The 27,337-nt window shown below is 35.0% G+C and overlaps 6 protein-coding genes across 26 annotated transcripts; 2 read left to right on the plus strand and 4 right to left on the minus strand.

The window, feature by feature from the left end:
* Nucleotides 1-18: 18 nt before the first annotated feature.
* AT4G16960 (disease resistance protein (TIR-NBS-LRR class)) lies at nucleotides 19-3,645 on the minus strand. The gene is made up of 5 exons (NM_001341171.1): nucleotides 3,149-3,645; nucleotides 1,908-2,997; nucleotides 1,452-1,772; nucleotides 920-1,312; nucleotides 19-771 (listed from the first exon to the last, which is right to left on the minus strand). Exons 1-5 carry the CDS (start codon nucleotides 3,622-3,624, stop codon nucleotides 46-48), a joined length of 3,006 nt encoding a protein of 1,001 aa, NP_001319971.1. The 5' UTR covers nucleotides 3,625-3,645; the 3' UTR covers nucleotides 19-45.
* On the minus strand, nucleotides 3,640-8,482 carry AT4G16970 (Protein kinase superfamily protein). The gene is made up of 14 exons (NM_117800.4): nucleotides 7,987-8,482; nucleotides 7,818-7,885; nucleotides 7,034-7,729; nucleotides 6,841-6,907; nucleotides 6,685-6,747; nucleotides 6,532-6,595; nucleotides 6,268-6,445; nucleotides 6,088-6,177; nucleotides 5,819-5,846; nucleotides 5,263-5,736; nucleotides 5,116-5,177; nucleotides 4,846-4,955; nucleotides 4,670-4,757; nucleotides 3,640-4,417 (listed from the first exon to the last, which is right to left on the minus strand). Exons 1-14 carry the CDS (start codon nucleotides 8,381-8,383, stop codon nucleotides 4,133-4,135), a joined length of 2,670 nt encoding a protein of 889 aa, NP_193430.3. The 5' UTR covers nucleotides 8,384-8,482; the 3' UTR covers nucleotides 3,640-4,132.
* A 917-nt stretch (nucleotides 8,483-9,399) lies between these two features.
* On the plus strand, nucleotides 9,400-10,556 carry AT4G16980 (arabinogalactan-protein family). The gene has a single exon (NM_117802.4). It carries the CDS (start codon nucleotides 9,704-9,706, stop codon nucleotides 10,196-10,198), a length of 495 nt encoding a protein of 164 aa, NP_193431.2. The 5' UTR covers nucleotides 9,400-9,703; the 3' UTR covers nucleotides 10,199-10,556.
* AT4G16983 (uncharacterized protein) lies at nucleotides 9,619-10,438 on the minus strand. The gene is made up of 2 exons (NM_001341172.1): nucleotides 9,936-10,438; nucleotides 9,619-9,893 (listed from the first exon to the last, which is right to left on the minus strand). Exons 1-2 carry the CDS (start codon nucleotides 10,084-10,086, stop codon nucleotides 9,778-9,780), a joined length of 267 nt encoding a protein of 88 aa, NP_001328828.1. The 5' UTR covers nucleotides 10,087-10,438; the 3' UTR covers nucleotides 9,619-9,777.
* A 631-nt stretch (nucleotides 10,557-11,187) lies between the features above and the next one.
* On the plus strand, nucleotides 11,188-18,186 carry RLM3 (disease resistance protein (TIR-NBS class)). Of its 19 annotated transcripts, NM_001341183.1 has the most exons (11): nucleotides 11,188-11,590; nucleotides 12,767-13,229; nucleotides 13,433-13,609; nucleotides 13,714-14,534; nucleotides 14,632-14,740; nucleotides 14,862-14,965; nucleotides 15,292-15,502; nucleotides 15,635-15,804; nucleotides 17,094-17,213; nucleotides 17,309-17,558; nucleotides 17,698-18,172. In NM_001341183.1, the coding sequence occupies exons 4-11, from the start codon at nucleotides 13,730-13,732 to the stop codon at nucleotides 17,840-17,842; spliced, it is 1,914 nt and encodes a 637-aa protein (NP_001319973.1). In that variant the 5' UTR covers nucleotides 11,188-11,590; nucleotides 12,767-13,229; nucleotides 13,433-13,609; nucleotides 13,714-13,729; the 3' UTR covers nucleotides 17,843-18,172. The 19 variants fall into 19 exon arrangements, with proteins under 19 accessions (NP_001319973.1, NP_001329883.1, NP_001319972.1 ...); NM_001341185.1 differs by lacking the exon at nucleotides 13,433-13,609 and having other exon boundaries at nucleotides 11,202-11,590; nucleotides 12,413-13,229; nucleotides 15,632-15,804; nucleotides 17,294-17,558; nucleotides 17,698-18,186; NM_001341182.1 differs by lacking the exon at nucleotides 13,433-13,609 and having other exon boundaries at nucleotides 11,202-11,590; nucleotides 12,413-13,229; nucleotides 15,632-15,804; nucleotides 17,698-18,186.
* A 1,307-nt stretch (nucleotides 18,187-19,493) lies between these two features.
* AT4G17000 (neurofilament heavy protein) lies at nucleotides 19,494-22,700 on the minus strand (the record flags this gene model as incomplete). Of its 3 annotated transcripts, none has more annotated exons than NM_001341189.1 (9): nucleotides 19,516-19,888; nucleotides 20,017-20,102; nucleotides 20,182-20,307; nucleotides 20,397-20,510; nucleotides 20,590-20,668; nucleotides 20,758-21,840; nucleotides 21,952-22,013; nucleotides 22,119-22,183; nucleotides 22,386-22,700. In NM_001341189.1, 9 exons carry the CDS (start codon nucleotides 22,528-22,530, stop codon nucleotides 19,663-19,665), a joined length of 1,986 nt encoding a protein of 661 aa, NP_001329352.1. In that variant the 3' UTR covers nucleotides 19,516-19,662. The 3 variants fall into 3 exon arrangements, with proteins under 3 accessions (NP_001329353.1, NP_001329352.1, NP_193433.1); NM_117804.2 differs by having other exon boundaries at nucleotides 19,519-19,888; nucleotides 20,143-20,307; nucleotides 22,386-22,530; NM_001341188.1 differs by lacking the exon at nucleotides 22,386-22,700 and having other exon boundaries at nucleotides 19,494-19,888; nucleotides 22,119-22,247.
* Nucleotides 22,701-27,337: the final 4,637 nt, after the last annotated feature.

Consider the following 27,337-nt stretch of genomic DNA (forward strand, 5'->3'; position numbering starts at 1 on the left):
TCGACATCGGTATTCTCGTTATACTCATCCTCATCCTCATTCTTGTCATAACTCATCCTCATTCTCGTCATCCTCATTATAGTCATCCTCAACATCATCGTCTCGTGTACGCATCTTTTCAATCTTTTCATAGTGATCATCCATTGTTGCCACCACAGTGGAATCACTCAACGCCGAAATGACACCTCCACAGTCTGTAAAGTCGACCTTCTTAAGCCAAGTCAGTCTGAAAATGTTCGGGGAGATGTTTTTCAACTTTTTGCAACCACTCATATTTAGTATCTTGAGCTTCGAAAAATTCTCAATGAAGCAAGGAACTTGTTCAATGGCGGTGTCAGCTAGATTGAGTTCTTGAATACTAGTTGAAATCTGAGGAAATCTTCTCAACGACTTGCAACCACGCATCGATAATACAATGAGCCTCGAGAAATTCTCAAAACATGGAACTTCTTCAATGGCAGTGTCATCTAGATTGAGTACAGCAATACTTTTTGAAATTTGAGGGAAAAATCTCAAACTTGAGCACCCTTTGAGATTGACTGTATGGAGAGATGACAAGTTGACATCCATAGGAAGAACCTTCAGCCCTGTGCATTCTTTCATTTCTAACGTGTATAGTTTTTGGTGATTCCCAATTGTAGAAGGTAACGTCACCAAACTTTTGCAATTTGAGAGGTTCAAATTCACCAGATTGGTGGCCTTTGAAAGATCTGGAATTTCTATCAGGTTTTCACATTCTGACAGATCCATCCTCTCAAGTTTCCCAAGGGACTGAAACAGAGTAAAACATTGTTATGCTTTTCTTTTTTTTAATGTAAAACGTTGTTATGCTTTAATCATTGTTGATACTATATCCGTTTAGTGTTATAATCAAGAACAAGACATAATGTTGTATATATTACACGTATAAAAATCGTACCTGGACGCCTTCCCATAGCTTCTCAAGCATGTTGTTGCCTCTCAGTTTGAGATTAACGAGATGTTCTGGTAGAAATTTACTTGGATTACATCTCCTAAGGCAATCGAGATAATCTAGTCCAGGGAGACTCTTGTTCCATAAACAATCTGCTACGTCGATGTCAATTCCATATGGGGAAATTTGCATTATAGTCTCAGGGAAATTTCTCAACTTGGGGCATCGTAGGAGATCGAGGTACTCGAGAGATTCCGAGTTGAGAGGACTTGGAAAACTTTCTAGCACTTCGCAATCAGAAATATCTAATCTCTCGAGGTTCATGGCATAAGAAAGATCTGGAATTTCTTTCAAATATTTGGAATTACGCAGAATCATCTTCTTTAGGCTTCCAAGTAGCTGAAAACAAGGAAAGAGAGAATAACACACATTTATAAACATTTCAAACAGATTTATTTAGATTGTTTAACAAATAAATTAATAAAAATAACACACTTCTGTTTTCAAATAGACAACTAAAACAATAAAGAATTAGTACCTGAGTTCCATTCCACAGCTTCTCAAGGTCACTATTCACCATTCTGAGTTCAACCAGATACTCAGCCTTAAAATTAGAAGGCAAACGCTTCAATGGACAATTATCCCACCATAGCCATTTGAGTTTACGTGGCAAGTAAACGAGGCCGTTAGGTAGACGCATTCTGGTTTCTCTCGGTTGCCACCATGAATGATCATGAATTTTTAGATATTGGAGATTAAGCATGCCTTGGAACGAGTTTTCATCTATTGAAATAAATGGCTTATCTATTTGTGAATCTGATGACGCGCTGAAATGTATTCCGAGCAATTTTTCAGTCCCCTGACAAAAACAAATCCCCAAAGAAAACTATTATCCTCAAGTACCAAACTAAATCAGTTTTTTTCTGTCCTTTTTAACATCAAAAGCCAATCGGTGAATTAATATAAAGTGGTGCATTAAGCTGCAAAAACTTACGGTATTATCGGTAAATACGTCTAGAATTTCCTCAGCATTCTCCAGAAATCGACGTTTTCCAGGATTACCATTAGACTCTTCACGATCAATTTCTGTAGCCAACTTCTGAAGCAAATTGTGCATCTCTATAGTATCATTCGGTGTTAAACGTATGAGGGACTTATCATCCAACGTTTTGAGCCTAATGTTAACATTAACACCATCTCCGAGGAAGTCTTTGATGGATTTGACTTTCCAACCATTGAATAACCATGCAATGTAATGGAATATATCTTGATCTTTTGGATCTAATCTAACGTAGCTGACTCTTAATGTTTTCATAATATCTCTGTTCAAACCATTTTGGAGCTCAGCCAGCATCTCCATCCACTCTTCTTTGCTCCTTCGTTTTAAAGACGAACCAAGGACACTGAGACCCAAAGGAAGATTACCGGCAAGCTTTGCAACTTCAAATGCTAGTTCCTTAAAATCATCAGGTGGAGAGTATTTCCCAAAAGCATATTGGCATATCATCTTAAGAGCAAGACCTTGAGATGGGAGCTTCACCTCATATATAAGGTCAATCTCATGAGCCTTGAGAAGTTGCCTATCTTGAGTGATCACAATTATTCTGCTTCCAGATCCAAACCATTCAGCTTTTCCCACCAAGGTCCTAAGAAACTCTAGATTATCCACATCATCAAGAAGGATAAGAACTTTCTTGTGCTTCAACCTTTGCTCCACCACACCAAAATGCTCTATCTTTATGTCCTTTTGACCTAAGATTTCCGAGAGAAGTTCTTTTTCCCAACTCAACTTCATGCCAGAGACGTCACTACCACTGGTGCTTTTATAAGTTATGAAAGCGCGATGGTGGAACTGGCTAGAGAGTTGACTGAAAAGAGCTCTTCCTATAGTACTCTTACCAATCCCTGACTGTCCCCAAATCCCGACCATTATTCTAGCTTCCTTGGATTCCAAGCACAGTTTTAATTTTATTGCCTCTATATGATCCTCAATTCCGACTAAGTCACCAAAACCCTTTGGCAGAGGAAAAAGTTTATTCGAAACATCATTAGCTATCTTTACAACCATGGCTGCTTCACTAGGCCTAATAACAATAGTCAAAATTGTGTCAATAAAGAGGCACCCCTAAAAGCACAATCGAAGATTCGAAGTGAACGCCAAGAAAAGAAAAAAAAAAGTACAGTTTTGCAATAATTATAAACACTCATAGAAATAGTGGAATAAATAAAACATACCCGTTCCGAAGATCCTCCCCGGCTAAATTTGATATATCTGTGAGAGCTTTAACCCATCTTTGTTTCTGATCCTCTGGTTTGTCCTCGCATGTCTTTTTAAAGACATCGCCAAAGCCACCGATCTGTTTTCTAACATGAGAAGGATCAACGCCGTAGAAAACCGGAATCACCATTTGATCCAAGTCTTTGTCCTTGTGACACTTGTGGATCTCCACCAATTCATTCAAGCACCACGTGGAAGAAGCATAGTTCTCAGAGAAGATAACTATTGAGATCCTCGCTTCTCTAATGGCCGTTATAAGCTCATCGGCGATTATGCAGCTTCTCACGATGCCGTGATCCATGAATGTATTGATTGATCTGCGGTCGAGCGCCTCGATTAGATGGCTGAGGAACGTTTTGCGAACATCTACCCCACTGAAGCTTGGGAAAACGTCGTATCTCCGGCTACTAGGAGAAGAAGAAGAAGAAGCCATGGGAGACGATAGAGAGAACTCAGAGAAGAGACGAAGATTCGTAAGAGAAGTAAATTAGCAATACATATTATGAGTAAGAGAGTAAGAGAGAAAGAGAGGAGAAACTTGGTCTTCCTTTCCTCGAAGACTTGGTCTCCCACTTGATAGAAGACTTACTAAACAAATAATTTTTTAAGTGACTAACATCAAACCACCTAACAAGACAATTGAGACGAACTAAACTAATATGATACAGAGGTTTACTATACACCGGTATTTTAAAAGATTGATTTTGTGGTTGTCAACTGTCACTGAATTATGACTAAGTCATTGTAAAAAACAGAAATAAGATTATAATTTATCATAATTTCGAGGCAAATAGACAAAAACGTCAAGTTTGTGTCCTCTACAAAAGATATTTTGAAGACTCAAACTATCTAATTTGCTAAAATACTCTTTTTAGTTTTCCAAAGTTGAGTGGTGTGGACAGTGGAGTGAAGATTGTTAAATATATTTTTCTTATTTACTTTTACAATTGTAAATAGTTTAGAGTTTGGCTTACTGCGTCAGCAACCACTGTAGGCTGCTGTTTAAGGAGCATTTGGTTTCTAAGGGTTTCATGTACTGGATGGAAGAAGTCGTGCTTGAGAGCATCCTCTGCGCTGATTCGTCGCCTCGGGTTAACGGTCAAACATTTATCAACGAGGTCAAGAAGCGATAGTGGAATTACGTCTAGAAACTCTCTGCGTTTTGTGTTGAGTTCGCACCATTTTCTCAACTCCATCCCCTTCAAGTACCTTGACTCGTATAATTCCTGAAACAACAACACAAAACTCTACCTGATTTCATCTCTCACGATCATCTATCTAATCACTTTGTCATCAATTTACATTATTAAGATATATATGTTCTGTAATGGGAGTGCAGTAGAAGCAATAGAACACAAAACGCTAACAATGAAAACCCTTTTATGTGATATTTAAGCTGGCGGTAAAAAGAACAGAGCAAGTATATGTGTCTCATAAATGAATGGAGAGTACAGAAGAGTGGTAAGATGAGATGTTACCTTAGGGAAAGAGGATTCACGGTTGTGCAGCTTGGCTACTTCCCATAATTCTTCACTGCCTCGTAGTTGTGCAATGTCCTTTATGTTCCTGGGAAATACAAGGTCTTTGTAAGAAGGCAAGAAAGAAAAAAGAGTGGAATCGAGTGATGGTGTACTCATTCAAGTCAGATCTTAACTGTTCAGGGTCACCAGTGAAAGGTGTCCTTCCCATTATGAGGTATAACAAAGTAACTCCCGCAGACCACACGTCTATCTTAGGTCCTTGGTGCAAAGATCTGAAGCAAACCTGCACAAACCAATTCAGCCAAGAACAGCCCCAGAGAATTAGCTTTCCCATCAGAGATGTGCTAATGAGTAGCTCAGGCCTACAACTTTAGTCTGAAGGCACAAGATTTTCATATTTAACTAGTATTAAGAGAAGTGAGCTATAGTTACAGTTGATGTACCTCTGGAGCTCGGAAGCCTTTGGTTCCTGAGCAAGGACCGTCTTTCTTCTCAATTACGTCCCCTAGTAAAGTCAGAAAAACTCTTCTTAAGGTTTAAATTAAACTCTGAAACAAAAACAAAAGTCAATGATTACACCAGAACTGCACCTGCTTCAGGCCGACCGTTAGAGCACAGTGGCATTGGGGTCAGATAAAGAAGTTCCTTCTCAGCTTTCCCTGGAAGAGCAGCTACCCGTTTTCTCATAGACGTAGGAGCTTTGGATGATACTTCATGGTTTGGAATTGGAACAGACATTGTCTCTTGCAGAAAATCTAAAAGCGCTTTTCTTCCATGACATGGCAAAGGCTCTCTTCTCTTTTCACCTGAAGGGTTGTTCCTTGTGCTGGTCACATCTTTAGCTGAAGTTAAGCCAGACCCTTCTGCCCCTTGGCTATTGAGTCTCTCCCATCTGGTCATGTCATTCCGAGCTCTTGTCTTTCCCGCTGCTTTCTTGATACTATTAGGCGCTAAAGTTTTCTGAGAAGGTTTGTTGGTCCCTCGGTTTACCGCATCGAGTGATTTAACCAATGTATGATGTTTCTTGCTGGCGGTAGGAAGACCTGAAGCTGCTTTTGATTTATCTACAGAAGATAACAAGAGATAGCTTTAGTTTCCATATTTTATAGCCAAGTACAGCACATATGCATGAGGGGAGAAGTTTACCTGCTCTTCTGTACTTCTGGTGCAAATCCTAATTGAACCATGCAGGAAAAAAAAGAGATTAATATCAGTGGGTGGGGAAGGGAACATAACAGTAAATTTTAACATGAACGTTTGTGTTCCTCAAGTTTTTCAGTGCCTCTGTTAGACACTGACCTTAGAATTGAATAAGCAGGTTTTTTCGGTTACTTCAAATTCTATAGTAAGAAACACTAACCAAAAATCGTCGCTAGGAAAATTTTGATAAGAGAAGGGTGACAAAAAATGCTAACCATGGCAAGGTTAAAATCAATGAGATAGCCTTTGTTGGTCTTCCTAGAGAAGAGGAAGTTTCCTGGCTTAACATCCCTATGAACAACACCCTTCAAGATTGTGAAGAGAAAAAATAGAACTGGTTAGTTGCGTGATTGAAATATGAATGCTAAAAATAATTCAGTCCAAAATCTGCATACCTGCTTATGCAGACTCGATAGAGCTTTGAACATGCAGTAGCCGTACCACTGCAGCTGATACACATCTATTTCTCTCTTCAATGAATCAGGTCTGTCATGTTCAAGGTGCTCAAGGATGATGCAATCAGAATCTCCATTCTTGAGACAGCCTTCATGCTTTATTATACAGTTTTTCCCCCTAAATAAAGCAATAATTTCAGCAGTTTCAGATCGTTATGCTTGAAAATGTGGAAGGTTCATGCCTAATCATACTTAGTTACTTACCCAAAACGCTCCAGCATTCTGATTTCATTATTCACATAATACTTCTGAGCGCCAACATGAGGGCCTGCAAGGAAAACAAATGAGGCAAGTCTTCCAACGAAAAACACTGATGCAGTGAAAACATTTAGCCACATATCATTTTCTTTCCCGTACATTTAATTGCAAACTCTGTTCCATCAGTTTTCCTCGTTGCCTTATAAACAATCCCGTAGCCACCTACATTTGGATTTCACCAGTGATTAGTCAATAACTAGTTAAGTTGTTACAATAGAATGAGGAATATAGATGAAATAGACTGGAAAGAAATACCTGAACCTTCTTCCTCTACAATAGTGTAAGAATCAAAATCTGGAATTGTGTTATGCTTTGCCTGATCCTAAACCACAAATATGAGAAGAGAACTTTTAATATAGTGTGCATTAATGCTAAAATTCGGTGCAAGAGTGTTAACGTAGTTAACATTATATAAAGGCCTCACTCTAGACGAAAGAGACATGTCTACCTTCTGATCTTTAAGACGAACGGTGTTAAAATTCTGCTTCCTCTTCTGGATAACTTTACTTTTTCTGGTGTGTTTTATCTCAGGGGAACAGCTGTACGTTTTGCTGTTTCCCGGCAATTTGCATTGATCCAGAGTTTTTTGTACCAAAGATTTATCTTGATTAGCTTCTGTAGCAGAAGGCTTCAACGGCAGCTCTCTGTCAGGGGTGCTAACGATGTCTACAGTGTGATCATCTACAAGTAGATCTTCAGTGTCATCCACAATCTGCACTGGTTCTAACTCATTTTCTGTTGGCATCAATGAGGCAACGGGATCGGACTGCACAGAATCAGTTTGTATCTCTCCCTTAGGGAAGAGATCCTTCTTATTTTTATCATCACCTTCTTCGATTAATATTTGGTTGTCAGCAATTTGGAAATCTCCAATTTCAGGTCGCTCGTAATATCCATCCTCCTGAGGAGATGGCAAATCGTTCTTGCTTTCCTCTAACCGATGTGTAGGATTGACATCCACTGAAGCATTGGATGTCTGCGGACCAGGCTGATGATCTTGAACAAAAGCCTCTATTCCTCGGTTAGATGCACTTAAATTGAAAACCGAAGCTTGGGATTCAAGAGCTAAAATAGTCCCAAGCATAGTTCCACAGGCAACAGTTCTGATGTCGTTAGGTCTGCTATCTATTACAGAGTAATTCACCTAGAGAAAATAATCAATAACACAATGAATCAACCACCCACTAAACCATACCGTGAGAACTTCATATATATCTTAAGAGATTACTTACATCGTTTCCATCATTTCGACTTCTTTTGGGCAATGGCATGAGCTCTAGCTCCTCTTGTTCCGCATTCTCTGATACATTACCATAAATAACCCAAAATTGAGAAGAGAATCTCTATGTAAGTGTGACCTACTAAACCGCAATATCAGATAAAATTGCAAAAACTTAGTACCTCTCGAATGCTTTAGCGTGAGAGATCTCGGATCCATAAACTGTTCTAACACAACATTTTCCTGCAAATCCAAACTACAGGCGAAACTAGCCGGAGCGGAGGGAGACTCAGGCGAGAGAGTCACAGTGAAGCCATCTTCGGCAAGGGAAATAGGAGAATTAGGGATCGAGCAAAGATATTTGACGAGATTAGGAGAACCTTGGAAGTATGTACACTTTGAAGAAAGATCTATAACAGATTCTGGATGACCAGAAGAAAGTAGGAGACGAGATAACTCAAAAGCATGCAGATGATAGTTAAGGTCGTCGTTGCCGTCTGAATTGGTGGGACTAAGAGGAATGAGCTCTCTTCCGGCTGTAGAATTCTCGAGTTGACGCGGTTCCGAGTTTTCTGACATTGCAAATGCTGTGAATCTGAGGGAGAGAGAGAGAAGCTAGGGATTTGAGAATTTGAGATTTGGGGGGCAAATGGAGAAGGAGCGGGAGAATGGCACGTGCGGTACGTGTGATGTTTTGTTTCGAGGATTTTGTACATAAAAATGTTCCCGCTCATTTCTTTGCCAGCTGGATTATTTACGGCCTCATGCGTCTACAGGCCCATTTTAAATGAGCCCATATAGCCTGGAAATGTTTCATTGATTGTAGTCTTGTAGATAATTTTTAGAACAATGCAATTATTCAAGATGCTAAAACTTGCTGCATTTCGAACTATATATTTGAATAACCTTCTCAAATACTATTATTGGTTACCTAATGTTTTTGATGCTCTAGAAGTTCAATTTATAACATGCAAAGAGAAAAACTGGAGTTCATGGTTACAGAAAACAACATTAGTCGTCAATTTCAAATGAAAGTAATCCCATAAAATATATATATACATGCATGCATGACTATGTATGGATGGTTATATCATATATGGAACATGTGCATTTGTGATGGTATAATGTAAAGATGGATAAATAGTAAATGATGGCCAAAGAGTGCTCGTGAGAGACAAAGGAAATGGTATGGGGTAACCAAAATGTCGGTTAGTTGGTGCGGACATAATATTGGCCGTGGAGCTAAATCAGGCTGTGTGACTAAATACAACACAAATGGTCCCTTTTGTTTTTCGTTTTTTGTTTTGTAACATAGCATTATGCTCTTTTATCTTGTCCTATGTAAATTTTGTCTTCTCCTGATAATATTATAGAATATCTTGATATGGTTATCATAAATTTTCTGTTAAATTTACAGAAAACAAAATGAACATTAATGTTCTAACATATGAATGGCTAACATCAGTAATGACCTGTTCTAATAAATTTGATATGGCCCCTTAAAAACCATCCCGTGAATCCGATTGATCGTTTCCACTATGTCTTTAAAAGAATAAATATAAAAGGCATTGTAATCATAATATCCTCCATTTCCATATATATTGACTATTCTATCTGTACCTACAATGAGATTTCAACTTTGGAGTTTTCATCTTTTTTTTCTTTCCAATTTGTGGAGGAAAATAAATCAGCATCTCATACCTATCCATCGACTGATACGTGTCACACATTGTATCCAACGATCCAAAATTATAAAACAAATAATCTCTAATATATATCCAAATAGCACAAAGAACCTTCACTTTTCTCTCCCACTCTTTCTTTTACTACTCTCACACATATCTCTGTCTATATATCACTTTACATAAACGACTATTCCACACACAAACACACATAGCCATGGCCTCTTCTTTCTCTTCACAAGCCTTCTTCTTGCTCACATTGTCTATGGTTTTAATTCCTTTCTCTTTAGCTCAAGCTCCCATGATGGCTCCTTCTGGCTCAATGTCCATGCCGCCTATGTCTAGCGGCGGTGGAAGCTCGGTTCCTCCTCCAGTGATGTCTCCGATGCCAATGATGACTCCACCACCTATGCCTATGACTCCACCACCCATGCCCATGACTCCACCACCTATGCCTATGGCTCCACCACCAATGCCCATGGCTTCACCACCAATGATGCCAATGACTCCATCTACAAGCCCAAGCCCATTAACAGTTCCGGATATGCCTTCGCCGCCGATGCCATCCGGAATGGAATCTTCACCTTCTCCAGGACCCATGCCACCGGCAATGGCGGCTTCGCCGGATTCAGGAGCTTTCAATGTTAGAAACAACGTCGTAACACTTTCATGCGTTGTTGGAGTTGTTGCAGCCCATTTTCTCCTCGTTTGAAATGATTATTGAATTGGTCAGCCTCGATCGTTTTCTTGTAATTTACCTTCATTTTTTTCCCTCAAATTATTAGTGGTCATCATTTTATAATATTTGAGTTTGTGTTTGATGTACGATTCAGACATTTGTTTGCATTATGTGCTTAATAAGTTTATCGTTGACTCTACTTGAAGAGAGACTTTGTATGTGATGTAAATTTCTTCTATCTATGGAACATTGCATTCGTAGTCATATATAGGACATAAATATGGTTACAACTTGGAAGGATAAATACCACAAGGCACAATATGATCAATACGACAATACCTCTCATTGTTAGTCGATAATATCGATGTATATAGTCACTAGACTCACCGATCCGTAATTCCTTTTAACAAAAAATACGTTATTCAGATATGTTATTTTCATATATATGTGTAAAAATGTTCTTCCTAATAATTAAAAGAGACAAACCAAAGAAAAGGCTATATTTGCAAGCTGTCATTGGAATTTTGCATACATTTTCTCTATATATTCTCATTGAAATTCATTTATTCTTTCATTTTATGGAGGTGTAGAAATACATAAAATCCAAAGAAAATGAGAAATTTTCAAATATGTTGAATTTGAGAATGGAAGAATATGACAAAGGTGGGTATAGTGAATAAATGGTAGGGAATATAGATATGCCCGACCCAAGAGGACAGCTAAAAAGAAAGTGACGTTCACATGTCTGTCTTTCTCTATTGCCCCAACCATTTTCCAATGTGTATTAGTAATAACAGAAATCATACATTTAAAAAGAACTATATAGAAATTTTATTCATATATATATAGCAGTACTAGTTAGTATATCTGCATTTTTTTGTTTTTCAAGTCATGTTGATGATTTATTACTTTAAACAGATGCCGAAGCTTTCTAAAGTAATTACGGTAAATATATGTTAGTCATTTGTAAAAACGACCGATGACAGAAAGATATGTTTTATTTCTTAGTATATCTAACAATGTTATAACCGAATGATGACAACCTATAAACCACAATAGAGCACTAATTTAATTACATGCTCTTTGTTGCTGGCTCCGTACACCGGCCACCACAATCAAAACCTTAATTGTCCACTTTTTAGCCACTTCGAATTCTCAGAAAGATAAATCTAAGGAAGTTCTAGGTCTTTCAAAGGCCACAAATCTCGATATGTTGGTGGTTTGTGAATATGCAAATCTTTGGTGATACGCTAACTTCTTCAATTCATAATTTCAATAAACGAACTGAGAATTTACTGATGGGTAGTTGTTCAAAGCTGGAGTTTCTTCCACCTGCTGACGTTTACTTGGAATCTCTCAAGGACCCAAATCTAAGGAAATGCTTACGGTTGAAAAGTGTCCGTCCGATTTCGAAAACCATTCCAGGTATTTTTTTTTAAGTCTTACAACATATTCTTTCCGGTGAGGAGGAGACCATGTTGTTTTTCTTCCCAAGAAAATTTAACCTCTATTGCTATGATCCTAAGTGTATAAAAGGCTTGCAATCAATGGAGGTTTTAATTATAGTCCATGGGTGAATAATGTCATCAATAGTGATAACTGGACAAGATTTTTAAAAAATGCCACAAACACAAAAGAAAAAAAAAATTGAAAGTAAATGTCATAAAATCATAATTATGCGTAGTGTGCAAGGTATACTTTGGTAAAATCTGTCACATTAGACATTTACTTATTTACAATTTTGCAAATTGGTTATTTACTTAAATAAATGAAACTTATACGCAAAATAAAATAAAATCCTGACTAAGCTCATATCTTTTAATTTGTTTTCTAACAGAAATATATCCCTCTGTTAGTACACCACATTGACGATGTCATTCATTATTAGGAATGGAAATTTTTCATTCTTTCCTATAAAACTAGATGTTAATTAAAAAAAAAAAACAATTATACGGATTTCTTAAGAGATTTGAATTTCTTTACGTAGATTTTCTGTAAGTAGTATAATTCAAAAGAAGCAAGTTAAAGCTAATCTCCTTGACATGGATTGAATTTTTTTTTGAACCAATTACCCGACAAGGATTTTTTTAGTGGTATTTATAGATTTTGCCATTTTTTATATCTAAAAAATACAATTTAACACATTACGTTTGGGTTTATTTAGTTCCATATTTTTTTTAGGGTATAGTGTTTGTTATTAAGTATGTATTTTACAAAAAAAAATCTCAAGTGTTTCATTTTTTAAAGTTGCAGAAAACGCAAAATCTAAAATATTTGAAGGTGGCAAATCTAAAAGATTTAAGTCACAAAATGGCAAAATCAACAATAATCCTATATTATTTTGGGTGGTGTTGATGAGCCGTTGACGTAGAAGAATAGCATGTGGCCTTATTTGCTATAGGATGTGGCCCTAACCCTAATAGGATGAGAAATCTTTGCTCAACTTGGCTTAGAGTGGAACCAACCGTGAAGCATCCGTCTCAAAAATGTCTACTCTATGACGTCTTTTTCACCCCACCCCCCCCCTCTCCACAAGGCCCCTCCATTTCTGTATAAACTTCAGAATGCTTTCTTGAGAATGTTTTTATCTTCTTTCTATAGTTTCCATGAAGTCTTCTTCTTCTCAGAGCTACGATGTTTTCCCCAACTTCAGAGGGGAAGATGTCCGCCACTCATTAGTCAGCCACCTTCGTAAGGAACTTGATCGCAAATTCATCAATACATTCAACGACAACAGGATCGAAAGAAGCCGCAAAATAACCCCAGAGCTGTTATTGGCTATAGAAAACTCAAGGATCTCACTTGTCGTCTTCTCTAAAAACTATGCTTCTTCCACGTGGTGCTTAGATGAATTGGTGAAGATCCAAGAGTGCTATGAGAAATTGGATCAAATGGTGATTCCTATTTTCTACAAAGTAGATCCTTCTCATGTTAGAAAACAGACCGGAGAGTTTGGCATGGTCTTTGGGGAGACCTGCAAGGGCAGAACAGAGAATGAGAAGCGAAAATGGATGCGAGCTCTAGCAGAGGTAGCACATCTAGCCGGAGAAGATCTTCGGAACTGGTATGTTGTTGTTTTTTTAGTTTATATATATATATATATATATAATTAGTTTCGTTGGATAGTGTAACACCCGGATTTTAGGAATAATGGTGTATGCGGAGAGGTTTAAAATAATTTATTTGGCTACTTATATCATCAAATTGCATTTATTTTTTCGGTCAAACGTTTTGAGAGAACTGCATAGTTAAACGTGCTTGGGATAGATAAGTTTCAGGTGGGTAAACTTCCGATAAGTGATTGTCGGAACAGTGTGTATGAGGATTAAACACAGAGAAAGATCGTGTGGTGATTGTAGTGTCGGTAAACAAGTTTTTAAAGCCTCCCAGCTGTAATGTATCAACCGTCGGAAAGGGGTGGGTCCCACGAGCCTGAGTAAAGACGTGGGTGCTCACTAGAAAAGGCAGTCCATGCGTTATAGATAGACTCTCGTTATGCTATTAGGGATGTTCCTTGATAACAGTTGACTATTGTTATTTTTATGTAGGCGTAGCGAAGCAGAAATGCTTGAAAATATCGCCAAGGATGTTTCAAACAAACTCTTCCCCCCATCAAATAATTTCAGTGACTTCGTCGGGATTGAAGCTCATATAGAGGCATTGATATCAATGTTGCGCTTCGACTCCAAGAAAGCGCGAATGATAGGGATTTGTGGGCCTTCTGAAACTGGTAAGACTACTATAGGAAGAGCTTTATACAGCAGACTCAAAAGCGACTTCCACCATCGGGCTTTCGTAGCATATAAGAGAAAAATACGGAGCGACTATGACCAGAAGCTGTATTGGGAAGAACAATTTCTATCAGAAATTCTTTGTCAGAAGGATATAAAGATAGAGGAATGTGGTGCGGTGGAACAACGACTAAAGCACACGAAAGTTCTTATTGTTCTTGATGATGTTGATGATATAGAGCTACTAAAAACGTTGGTAGGACGTATCAGATGGTTTGGATCTGAGAGCAAAATTGTTGTGATTACTCAAAAAAGGGAACTTCTCAAGGCTCACAACATTGCACATGTTTATGAAGTGGGATTCCCATCAGAAGAACTGGCTCATCAAATGTTTTGTCGATATGCTTTTGGGAAAAACTCTCCACCTCATGGTTTCAACGAGCTTGCAGATGAAGCTGCAAAGATTGCCGGTAATCGTCCTAAAGCTCTCAAGTACGTTGGTTCGTCTTTTAGAAGACTAGACAAGGAACAATGGGTGAAGATGCTATCGGAGTTCCGTAGTAATGGGAATAAACTAAAAATCAGCTATGATGAGTTAGATGGTAAAGGTCAAGATTACGTTGCGTGTTTAACCAATGGTGAGAAAAAATCAATATTAAAAATTATTGCATGGAGATAGTGTTAACACTGAAATTACCATTATTGCTGATAATTCCCTCAAACACATGCATGCAGGTTCAAATTCCCAGGTGAAGGCAGAGTGGATCCACTTGGCACTAGGCGTGTCTATATTACTTAACATCCGCAGTGACGGAACGACAATTCTCAAACATTTGAGCTACAAGTAATGTGGGCTCTAAGCTTATACAATGCTACACTTTCTTTTTGCATAGTAATCTGTTGGGATCATAAGTAATAATCTAGGATTTGTATCAATCAATCTAACAATAAGTGGTTGTTTACAGTCGAAGCATGGCGCAACAAGCAAAAATATGGTGGTATGAAAATTTGGAAAGAGTGTGCAAGAAGTACAATATATGTGGCATAGATAGCTCAACTGATGGTGGTGGTAAGAAAGTTTGCTACGTTGGGATATACCCCTATGTTTTAATACAATATCGTATTGCGGGACGATATTGATAGTATAAAAACGGCTAGGAGATAGGTTAAGTCTCTCGTACTGGCCCATTCGTTTCCACGTTTTCGATGAAGATCTGGATAAGAATACATCTTATGTTGTTAGTTTTTTCCAATTTGGTATTTGCATTTAGATGGTGCATGCAAACCCAATTGTGTACCAAAAAATTCTAGATATTTTGGATGCACAAAAAACTATATCACATCACATGCAATGCATAACTCTCTTGCTTCACATTAGCTATGCATGCAATGCAGGTTCAACGTATGGACAATGTTCAAATTCCCAATTTCAAAGAAACATGGACGCAAGCCCCGGGGGAAACAAAACCAGTAATCAATCCACAAAAGATTCACCGAGAGCTTCTCAAGTAGAGAAGGAAAAGATCGAGTACTGTGAGCCACATGTATATATAACACCTGCCATCTTCAGTGACGGAACCAGAGCTCCCAAATACGTGGAGTCTAGGTAACGTGAAATCTAATCTTTCACAATATATAAGTATACTTTCTTTTCACATCGTAGAATCTTAAGTAGTAACTTGGAACTAGGATTCTATATCAATCAATCTTTCAACAAGTGGTTGTTTGTACTTAGTAGCCGAAGAGTAACCCAAGTGCACCACGCCAAAACATGGTGGCCGGAGAATTGTGAAAAAGTGTACGAGAACCACAACAACATATATGGCATAGATAGATCAATTGACGGTGGTGATAAGTTTGAGGGAAAAAGTAAAGTTAGTGACGGTGGGTTAGACGGCAAAGATCAAGGTATTGTGTGTTTATTGAATGGTGATCATTTCAAAAACTTGCTAGGAGATAGTGTTAACATGCATTATTGGACTTAGAATCATATATGATAAGTTCTCATTTGTTTTCGTGTTTATCAGATACATTCACCAAACATTCTTCGCTTGTCCAACTTGGTATTTGCATATACATGATCCATTAAAAACTAGAAAGTAGCTCACGCTATGCCTATGCGTGGGTTATGCAAATCAAATGTTTCATACACAAACACATGATTTGCATTAGCTTACCAATGAAGTTGATTGATTTATTATATCCAAAAAAAAAAAGTAGGGAATTTCAAAATTGTTCTTTAACAGTAATCATTACCAATGGAGTTGATAATGATTATTTATTATTCATGTAGTTTGTTTTTCAATTTATGGTATAAGAGCTTGCAAAATAATTAGTAAAAACTAAAAAGAGAGAGAGAGAAAAAGCCACGTAAACATAAGTATACTACTTGAAAGAAAGAAATTTGATGACAATTGAATTATTGTTTGTACAATATAGTGACCACGACACTTTAACTGACTTTCAATTTTTATTTTATTTTTATATGTATGTATAGATGAATTCATTTTGTTAATAGAAGAAAATTTAAATGTTATAGAATTTTCATGTGAAACTAATAATATAGTATTCATATTTATGAACTAAAATAAGACATTTAATTACGAAGACTATAATAAGGTTTACTTGCATGGTGTTTAATCTCAATTTTCTTGCTCTCTCATGGATCTCAAATTTAATTGTGGTAATTAAATGTCTCAATAACTATTAAAATAAAATACTTTTTTGATCTAAAGCCTTTGACCTTGTTTATTCTACGCAGAATTAAAATAAGATACATTTACATCAAATTCCAGAGATCACAATTTTATGCCCAAATTACGGAATTTGGCGCAAAAATTTTGATGCCAAAAAGTAGAATTATATTTTGATGCAAAAAACGGTGAAACTTCTATTTAGTGTAAAAAAATGTGGAATTTTGTTTTGGTCAAAAAATGTAGAATTACGCTTTGACGCTAAAATTAATAAATCAAATATGAAATATTTTTATATGCTTTTAATATTCGTTCTTCTTGAAAATTTAATCGTTCAAATTCAGGTTTTTTAAAAATAATTTAGTACTAGATCATCTCATTCAAACACCATTATAAAACCCATAAACTACCAAAATGCAGCATCCAGATGCAGAAACCAATCTTTGTAGCGTACATTGCATGTGGATAACTATCTCTTTCAATCCCTAACGTCTATGCCTACAGGTTCAATGTATGGACAAAGTTCAAATTCCGAGCTTCAAATAAACATGGACGCAGACAATAGGAGATGTGAACCTGTGAGTGAGATGCTTTTCAAAAATTACAATGTGTGTTCGCCTAATGGTAAGGGAAGTGATATTTGAAAATTGCGCATGACGATATTGTTATCTGGACTTACAATTCTTACTGATAAGTCCCTCAAGCACATATGCCTGCAGGTTTAACCGATGTAAACTGTTCAAATCCCCAGTCTCAAAGAAAATTGGACGCAAGCCTAAAGAAAGACAAAATTGTGCATGAGTGGATTCGAACCGGTAGTGGCTTCTTTTTTGATTTTCAGGGCCCAAAATCTATAGTGAGTGCTGCTCAAGTGGACGAGAAAAATTTCGAGTACTGTGAACAAGGTGTGTATATAACACTTGGCATCCTCAGTGGCGGAATTATAGTTCTCAAACATTTGGAGTTCAGGTATAATGTGAAATATATTCTTACGTACACAATATTTTTTGGATGCTACCCTGTCTTTCTGAATCGTAGTTTACATAATCTTCAGTAGTAATCTGGGATTCATTATTCATATATATAACAATGAGTGGGTTATTTGTAGCCGAAGAATGGCGCAACAAGCAAAAGTTTGGTGGTCGGAAAATTGGATAAAAGTGTACCAGGAGCACAACATATGTGGCATAGATAAATCATTTGATGGTAGGTTTGATGATAGACGTGTCATTCGTCAATTAAGACCAAACTGAAGCACGGCCTGGCCCTTGTAAAAGTCAGGACTTGAGCTAGATACTTAAGCCAAGCAGATCTGTTTGGCTAAGTCTGGTCGGGTTAGCGCGAAATTGTCGAAATCTGTTTAATAATTGCATTCAGTGCAAGTCTTTAATTTGTACTTCATGGCTTTAATACACTAATTAAACATTGGATCATTTTTAGTTTTTTCTTCTTTTCAAAATACATATTTTTCTAAGTTTTCCAATTTAGTGATTTTATTAGTTCTTTAGTAGAATACTGGATCATGGACACATGCTACAACATGCTTTGACCTAATTATGAAATTTATCAGCGAATATATTATGAACATATGTTTGGAATATAATAATATCAAATTCAACCTTTGCATGAAATCCATATTTTTATTTTAGAATTCTCATAAAACACATTGCTTACAAATCAAATTTCAATCATTTCGAGGTGTCAAACCTTATTTAAACCATCTTATCAAATTTTAACCCACCGTTTATTATAAAAATTATAACTGATTCCATATTATAATACACTACATTTAACCCGTCACCTGCTATAAATATTTTAAATATATTTATTTTACAAAAATCACATTAGATTATTTATAATATTTTCATCTGTTTAATATTTATGATATTCTTTAAAAATATTAAATTAAACTATTTAAATATTCAAAATGAAATTATTTAAATTTCTTATTGTAGTATATAATATTACAATAAGAAATTCCGACCCTGTTAGTCTTCAAAAGTATATTACTCAAATCTGAATTTTTAATCTATTACAATTTTTTTTCCCTAAACTGAACGATTTATATACGTTTTTAAAAATTCAAATTATGGCATATGCGGAAAACGATCTTTTTTTTATAAATATTTTATGGATGATATGATTATTTATTTTTTTCACAAAAATAGTATCAAAGAAGTGAGGTGAAGTATAATAATTAATATGGTAATTAAATTATATATCACCCAATCTTATATGGTCATTTTGATGGGTTATTCTTTTTTAGAAATAATAACTTAATCCGTTTTTTAATCTATGGATCCACAAGATTACTAAGTGGATTAAGTTATGTGATTACATTTTTCTAATAACATATTAATGTATTTGTTACACTTTCAATTTTACAACTTATAAGTATACTCCCCAAGTAATTGTATAGGATTTTGATTGTCCCATTATACATAAATTTTCGTTGTTTAATTTGATTTTCTTGTCAACTGTTTTATTTGATGAATGAGCACGAGTATCACAGTAGAGTGTAGACCATATGATTTAATCGTATTCCTCTGTTTAGTTATCTTAGAACCATTTACTTGCAATTTTTTTTTAATTGCGTTAATTTTTGTAATTATAGATTGCAATGATTTTAGAATAAAATTATATTTAGATCTAAGTTATTGGATAATGGTTTCAATAATACAAAATTTTAGGATAGCCTCTTAAAAATCCATTTATTTTGGTATTTCTTTTCTTCCTTTAAGAAAGTAATTAATAAAAAAACTTTGTACAGATATATTTAATTTGGTTTGGTTTGGTTCGATTAAAGGTTTAATTGAGAACTTGATTTGGTTTATTTAAAACCATTTTGGTTAAGTCGAAACTGGAAAGTGTTTGATGAACATTTCAATAAACGCTTCATCATTTCATACAACCACGATTACGTTAATTTAAACAATTTTTGTAATGATTAATCTGGAAATTGAGCAAATGTTTTATACACCCAAAATAATCTCACTTCTGTTAATTCTCAAAGATCAACCAAACTTACAAGACTCGTGTGAATTAAACTGCAGATATATTTAAAAACCCGATCTTAGACTTCCGATGCCACTCTCTTTGTACAGCTCTTAGGGACATGAATACAATGGAAGTTTGGTCCCTTTGGGACAGTTACAGGTCTTTTCTCCCCCGAAGCAACAACACAAACAGAAGGTTTGTTGATGATTGGAACTTCTTTAGATCCTCCATTCATCTGCGAGGCTTGCTCCGCGGTTTCGATTCGTTTATTTGCCACTTGCTTCTTTCTACCTAATGCAACCCTGGAAAATGCACACAATTTTCAGATTACATGCCGAGAGAAGGCAACTGCTATGACAAGTCAAAACTCGTTTGCTCGGTTCTCTCAAGTGAGAGATTACACTTTGTCTTCTAATCAAGCAGTTTTTACCTCTTGCAATCCACCATATTTTCAGAGACAAGTTTTGTGGATGTTCCTCTTGAAGCTTTTAACCGGGAAGCTGAGTTCTTCTCCAACTGCATATGAGATTATTATATCAGAAAAAGAAACTCTCACACGATGAACAGACATCAATATGCTACAGAAAGAACTTACTCGAACTGGTTGATGATTTGGACCCAAGTTTTCACCATGGAACCCCCTAATGCTGGCAGTGTCTTCTTTGGCAAGAGTACATTGTGGTTTCTTCTCTGTATTTGCTTCCTTGAGAATTTGTCTTTCCTATAAAAATGTAAATTTTCTTCCATCAGAAAAGAGTTGCATATTAGAGAATAAACAGCTTTGGTGGGTTGTATTATTGTGCATCATACATCGGTTCTAAGTCGAAAAGGCTTTGGATTCGTGAGCTTGGGTTTTGTATACTTGACACGGGTACCAGCCGAAACAGTCTTGCCATTGAAACACTTGTCTGCTACTGTCATAACCTGGTTCATACAAATATACATAAATACACAGAAGATGATAGTAGAGCCCAATTAGAAAGTACATAGGCTTGTAACATACCTTTTGAGTAGTTTTACAAATTTCTTTCTTGCCAAAGACTTTCTTTTTCAACAGAGGATAGGTGGCTTGGTCGAGATTTCTGCAAGATCCACACAGAACAAGTATATCTGTGAGATGATGTACAAAAAAGGAAACCAAAGTAAAGCAAATAAACAACATTTTCCTCACCTGTTATTGTCCAAGGCTGAAGAATTTTCCTTATCATCTTCCCTATCAACATCCGTTGCATTAGTAGCATTTTCTTTCTTCTCACACTCCAATGGCAATGCATTTTCCTTGTCTTCAATCTCCACAGTCTCACATTGCTTTGCTTTATCTAGTCCACTCACCTTAATTACAGCAATATCTTCTTTATCGATAGCCGCGACAATATTAGCATTCTCTTTGTCCTCGCACTCCGAAGCTAATGCACTTTCCTTTTCTTCAATCTCTGTGATTTGATATTTCTGTGATGTAGCAAGTCCACTCTCCTTTATTACAGCAGGATCTTCTCTGGCCTGGAGCTGATTGTTCATGTTAGCCTTCGATGTGTCTGACAATTCTTCAGATTTGTTTTCAACCAAGAGCTCTTCATCTCTACTAGTTTTATCCTCAACTTCCATACCATTAGAATCATAAGGTTTCAAAGGATCAGAGGAAGGCACAGGATCTTCCTTTTTCTTAACCCTCTTCTTCAAAGTACTGACACCTTTGTCTTTTTGATCAATCTGTTTCTGTGACCGCAGAGAATCAAACACTCGGCTCTTCACCTCTCGTGTTTTTAGAGGTCTTCTAGATGACGCTGAACTCACAACCTTATGATTAACCCCCAAACCATTTCTTTTGTTATCAATCTCAAGCTTCCTCATCCCATTACACAACTTCTTCACCGAGGAACTAAGCTCCACAGATCTCTTCAGTTTCACCAACTTCTTTGGAGATTGAAACACTAAAGCCTTTGCAACAACTCTGTTTTCCGACACCTTGATTGTTGCATTTCTCGGATTCTGTACACTTCTAAAAGCTGCTGGGCTCTGCATTTGCTTCTTCCTCTCAGTTAATGCCTTCTGAGGAACTGATGAGATCACTGCTGACTCTTTTCCTTTTGCCTTTGCCTTTGGAGTCACATTCTTATTTGTGGAAACTACTTTTACTTCTTTTGACCTGATATTACCATTACCCTTCTGAGGAATCGATGAGATCATAGCCAATTTAGACACACGTGATCTTGAGGGCTTTGCAGGAACCGTGTTAGGACATTTAGGATCAACACTGTAATAAAAAAAAAGTATGTAGCACAATGCAATGTTAAACACACATTACAGTGATTAATCTCTCTCGAAGTTCAAAAACACATTTCTCAAATAGTTAGAAGTTCATTACCTGAAATCCTTTCTATAAAGAGCTTTTCGAAGACGAACACTTGGACTCCTAGCTGCCATGACCTATTAATGTTGATTAACATCAAATTCTTAAGTTAATGATACACTTTAAAACGAAATCAAATCAAGGAAGAGAAGAAGAAAAAAAGTTTGGAACTTTAAGCTAACCCGAAGAACGAATTTTTTGTAGATTGCTTCCGAATCCAAAAATTCCTCATGCTTCTGATCACATCCTAAATACACATTATCACCAGGAAACCAAAATGGATCAAAACATAAACTAATTAAAAACTGTTCACTAAAACCCTAATTTAGCAATTTTCAGAAAATGTTATAATCAAATTTCCCAGATCTGTGGAACATTAATGTTATTAGTAATGATTTGATTCGAATTTTGAACAAGGGAAATGTAAAAAGAGTGAACAAGATTCTGACCAACTCTAGAACAGAACCAGTAACGATCATCTCCTTCAGGGCGATGATCTGGTGCGGTGAGGTCTACAAACTTGGGAGCTTCTATTGTCTCGTAGAAGTCTTCTTCGTTAAACTCATCCACTATCATATGCTCAAATGCCTCCATCTTACACTAAATTAGAAATTCGCAGAGAGAGTATAGAAGAACAGAGAGAGAGAGAAAGAGTATTGTCTAATTTGGTGCGTGTCTGTTTAGCTAGCTCAGACAAGATGAAGGAACATTCACAGAAACTAGCCGTTAAAAGGAAAGGATTGTAATAATGGTCTCTTTTCAGGGTTATTTTCGTCACTACAGTGATTTTGATTTTGAGCTTCGAAGCATCTTTTTCATTCCGAGTAAAGTAAATCTGAAGGAAAGAGGAGACAGAAGAAGCAAACCGGTTCATTTAAACCGGTATCTATATAGAACCATTTTAAACCCTGTTTACGACTCTTAAACGTCAATAATCATAGAGGCAGGAATATTTTTTGTTTCTTTCCACATAATTTATGCTTTGTTTTCTTCGACAGATTCAAAATCCGTATTTAATTTAACTGGTAAAAGTAATTATTCGGTAATGCACAACATTTCTCTTTCTTTGTTTAGACGCGATCAGATATTTCAATATGAAATCAAAATTATTGGTTTAATTAAAGAGTTTGGAGCCTAGTAAATTTCAAGCAAAAAAAAAACACAGGAATTGATCAGAGTGTTATGAATAAAGATGGATGCCCATTATAAGACTTATCATCTAAGCCCATCATCTAGATGTTTGTAGAGTTTTACCTTTTCCTTGTACTCCTATATAAAGAACCCTTTCCTCAATGGAAAACACACTCATTTCTTCTATCTCTTTCTCTGGTTATAACACGTTATCAGCACGCTCTTAAAAGATAGATATAGAGATTCTTACATTTTTTTAAGAACCATGTTTACTTATCGACTCATGGTTCATAGTACTTATTTTCTATTATTGAAACAAAACAATATGAGTCGATCGATGATTATAGTATAGATCGGTAAAAGCATGTTTTCAATGATTCAATAAAGAAGAGAATCATGCTTATCATTTGTTTCTATAATTACTATCGCATGGTTCAATGATTCTACAAAGAAAATCGTTAAAGAAGAGAATCATGCTTGTTAATTGTTAATTTTTGTGATTTACTATTACAATATTGAATATATAAATTACCAATTTTATAATTATATAACTAATTTTGTAACTATTCATAGCCCGGTGGTGGGTGATGCAAGCATGTATTAATGTTTTAGCATTCCAGTTTTGAATAGTTGCATCTATATTCAATATCATTTTATAAATATTATATTGTCTAAAATCCATTTATGATTGATATGATATCCCTTATTTAACTCATTTGATTAAAACGTTATACATATCTTATCACTTTTAGATATTGACTTTTCCATATTAAATATTTGATTTCCATATATTTGATTGTGTTATTATTATTTTTACTAAAAACGTTGCAAGATAATTTTTCTTTTTATAAGATTCCATATATCTAAATCTTTATGTTATTATTATCTAAATCTTTTTATAAGATTTCCATATATTTGATTGTGTTATTATTATTTTTACTAAAAACGTTGCAAGATAATTTTTCTTTTTATAAGATTCTTTTCTCTAAATCTTTGTGGTATCTAAAAAAAAAAAAAAAAAAAAAATTGTTCATGGTTTTGCCCTAATTTTGCACGAAATCATTTTACCCAAATCTTGCACGAATTCATATTACCCTAAATAAAAGTTTTGTCAAGATATATGTAAAATCCAGATTTTTCACAACATAGTTTTATTCTGATTGGTTTTACAATATTGCATTAAAATTGTATTGTTATATAATACTTGATTATTTTATGAAATAAATTGATTGGTAAATAACTTAATTTAAAGGTATAATCACTTATAGAAATTTTCATGAATGACTAGTTTAATGTATCTTAAGAAGACATCATAATTTTGATGGTCAAAGTTTTTTCAAGAACTTAAATTATCACCAAAAGTTGAGAAAATAAATATGGTAAAAAATAAGTAAAATTTCTAACTTATAACGATGAAATAATCTAGTATATCAAGTAGTATAAAATCTTATTAAAAGACTCTAGAAGAGCATATACATTGTTTTCTATGGGAATACAAAATTAAGATCATCGATGCGGTATAGTTCTCCAAATCTCAAAGTTAATATGATGAGATATAAAATACATTTGCTTCTAGAGTGGAATTCAATACGAGATGGATGAACTTGAAGTTTCATCATTTCGAAGAGGAGAAGTAATGAATGGATAATAAGTGACATATCGAGAAGATTATGTTCAATCTTTGACTACTAAAGATCTAAAAGTTGTATAAAGCAATTCTTATAGGAATGTGTTATTAGATAAAATAAGTTATAATTAGTTATTACTAAAACTTCAAGACTTGAAGTCTCTTTGTGAATATAACTCACATTGTTAAGAGAATATCTTTGATGCGGAGATGGTAAAACAGACGCTTAAACTTTTACGCAAGTATTGTTCTCTTGTAGACACAATATTTTGAAAGAAATTTAAGAACTATTATGAACTTAAATCGAGTGTTTTTCAAAGGCTAAGAAAATATATGAGTTATTGATGATAAGTAATACTCATATTCTTAAGTGAATATAAGATCTAACATAGCTAGTCAAATTACATTTAATATCATTTATATTAGAATATAAAATTTTAATTATTGTCTCGTTTATTGCTTTATTAACATATGATTGATTATTAACATACATGGAAGTAATTTTGATTATAAGATCTCATTAAGAGAGTAACTGATAAGCAATGAAAAGTAAATCCGAAGTTAAAAAAAAAAAAAAAAAAAAAACCTAGAAATTTCAAGAGTATATTTGGCTTAACCGGATTGGTCATCTTGGTTTAATGATGATGCGAAAGTATTGAGAATTATGTGGACATTAGGTGAAAAGCCAGAAGATTCTCCTTAATGATTTAACAATTGTTACTTGCTCAGAAAGCAATATGATAAAGTGATTTTTACCAGTCAAAATAATTTGGACTTTATCTATTCGTAAGTATATACAAGGAGATGATTATGGGTTAATCACCCACTGTATGACATTTAGATACCTAATGGCTATAAAAGATGCATCGATTCAATGGACGCATTGACTCGATTGTTGCATCGACTAGAAGGTCATATTTATCCTTGTTATAAACCCGCAACATAGAGTTTGCGAGGTTACTTTCTTGATTAAAATACAAGAGTATTCCAGTGTTTATTTATTATAACCATTATTGGATATCCGTTGGGATAAGTGTTTAACATTTTGAAATTCATGTTCATACACAAAATGGTTTAGTAATATCGATATGCATCAAGCCAATGAATAATTAATAGTTTTCCCCATCATTATTGGTTTTGGATCAGAAACCAAATAGTTTTCATCTAAAATCTTTGAATGTGAAAAGTGCTCCACCACAGCACGCTGAGATGAACCCTCAAAGGAGGATAAGGATACATGTTGGATATGAATGATAACTAAGCCATCCTAGAAAGATTTATATACCGCTCGTTTTGAAGACTATCATATTATATAGTCAGATATTCCAACATAAGGGGGAGAATGTATACAGCTGGTGAAAAAAAGATAAAAAGAAATGAATTATCAATGATCTTCGGAGTAAAGAATGTATATTAAGAGTCCAAAAGATAATTCAATTACAGAATTTAGCGTTGTAATTGCCAGAGGCATTTGCTGACCCAAATAAAGTGATGAAGTCACCTATACCAGTTGTAAATTAAATGCTCTAGAATATAATGAATGTCCTGTAAGGACCAATTTCAAACTGCTATTGAGTCTTAAGATCGCATGAAGCGTAATAGACCTTGGTTCCAAATATAAACATCCTCGTAAAAGTGAAGGAGCACAAAATTAAAAATGACCAAATTGAGGAAATAAATATTTTGATGATCTCTTGAAGAGAGTGAATGATCTCTAAAAGAGACATAAACATGACAAATGAAACATTCAAGTACTTGACAATGAAGAGATCTAGCTAGTTATGTCATGTCAAAATATAATGGAATCAAAAGCAAATCGACGTCGTAATATATTTGCATGCTATGAGCAGTTGATATTATGGACAAAAAGGAGGATCATGAAAGAAAGTCTATTGAAAAGTGTACACAAAGTAATGATTAGCCAAAAATGGAAAAGAAGAAATAGACATATAATTATAATCTCTAGTAGAGATATTTGTACTAGTAGTCTATGCACATGATGTGTAAAACCAGTGGAAGATAAATGAGTCTTTATGTGAAAGAATAGTGAAATTAATGAGATTTTCACAAGATAAGAAATGTATTATGAAGAGATATATTCTCTTGTGGTGGATGTAATATTTTTAAGTATCTAAAGTCTGACAATAAGAGACAGAACACTGGATATGACATTTATATGAAATTATTGAAAGATATAATCTCTGAAGGATTAATTATATGAGAATTATGTTCTCTAGAACTCTACTCGATCGAATAAAAAGAAATATGTAACATGACATATAATCATATAAATGTATATTTATGTTGAGTTTGTCAAAATATATTGATCAAACTAATATTTGTTTTGAAAATCATTAAAACTCGTACAGAGTTATCATAAGTAATACGATGACAATAATCTATGATAAAATATCACTAGATAATGATATTTATAAGTCTATATGAAAACCATATAATTTTGATCATTAAGATTATGGTTATTAATTCCAACGAGATATTGTATTTGATTGAAAATCATCTCCTTAAGAAGATGTTTCCGAGGGGGAGATTGAATGATATGCGTGGATGTACCCTTTTTCCTTATCATAGTTTTTATCCCACATGATTTTTCTATGACAAAGTTTTTAACGAGACATTAAAGAA

This window comes from Arabidopsis thaliana, chromosome 4, assembly GCF_000001735.4.
Source record: "Arabidopsis thaliana chromosome 4, partial sequence".
Lineage (NCBI taxonomy): Eukaryota > Viridiplantae > Streptophyta > Magnoliopsida > Brassicales > Brassicaceae > Arabidopsis > Arabidopsis thaliana.

What these genes read in the sequence shown, in the direction of transcription:
- AT4G16960 (NM_001341171.1), bottom strand. Translation starts at nt 3,624, where the DNA reads ATGGCTTCTTCTTCTTCTTCTCCTAGTAGCCGGAGATACGACGTTTTC. An exon ending in ACGTATTTACCGATAATACC is followed by an intron (nt 1,773 to 1,907) that starts GTAAGTTTTTGC and finishes TGTTTTTGTCAG; the next exon opens with GGGACTGAAAAATTGCTCGG. An exon ending in AGCTGTGGAATGGAACTCAG is followed by an intron (nt 1,313 to 1,451) that starts GTACTAATTCTT and finishes CCTTGTTTTCAG; the next exon opens with CTACTTGGAAGCCTAAAGAA.
- AT4G16970 (NM_117800.4), bottom strand. Translation starts at nt 8,383, where the DNA reads ATGTCAGAAAACTCGGAACCGCGTCAACTCGAGAATTCTACAGCCGGA. An exon ending in AGAATGCTGGAGCGTTTTGG is followed by an intron (nt 6,446 to 6,531) that starts GTAAGTAACTAA and finishes TGCTTTATTTAG; the next exon opens with GGGGAAAAACTGTATAATAA. An exon ending in TATCGAGTCTGCATAAGCAG is followed by an intron (nt 6,178 to 6,267) that starts GTATGCAGATTT and finishes ACAATCTTGAAG; the next exon opens with GGTGTTGTTCATAGGGATGT.
- AT4G16980 (NM_117802.4), top strand. Translation starts at nt 9,704, where the DNA reads ATGGCCTCTTCTTTCTCTTCACAAGCCTTCTTCTTGCTCACATTGTCT.
- AT4G16983 (NM_001341172.1), bottom strand. Translation starts at nt 10,086, where the DNA reads ATGGGTCCTGGAGAAGGTGAAGATTCCATTCCGGATGGCATCGGCGGC. An exon ending in TGGTGGAGCCATAGGCATAG is followed by an intron (nt 9,894 to 9,935) that starts GTGGTGGAGTCA and finishes TCATAGGCATAG; the next exon opens with GTGGTGGAGTCATCATTGGC.
- RLM3 (NM_001341185.1), top strand. Translation starts at nt 12,772, where the DNA reads ATGAAGTCTTCTTCTTCTCAGAGCTACGATGTTTTCCCCAACTTCAGA. An exon ending in GTTAGACGGCAAAGATCAAG is followed by an intron (nt 15,805 to 17,093) that starts GTATTGTGTGTT and finishes CTATGCCTACAG; the next exon opens with GTTCAATGTATGGACAAAGT. An exon ending in CAATGTGTGTTCGCCTAATG is followed by an intron (nt 17,214 to 17,293) that starts GTAAGGGAAGTG and finishes AAGTCCCTCAAG; the next exon opens with CACATATGCCTGCAGGTTTA.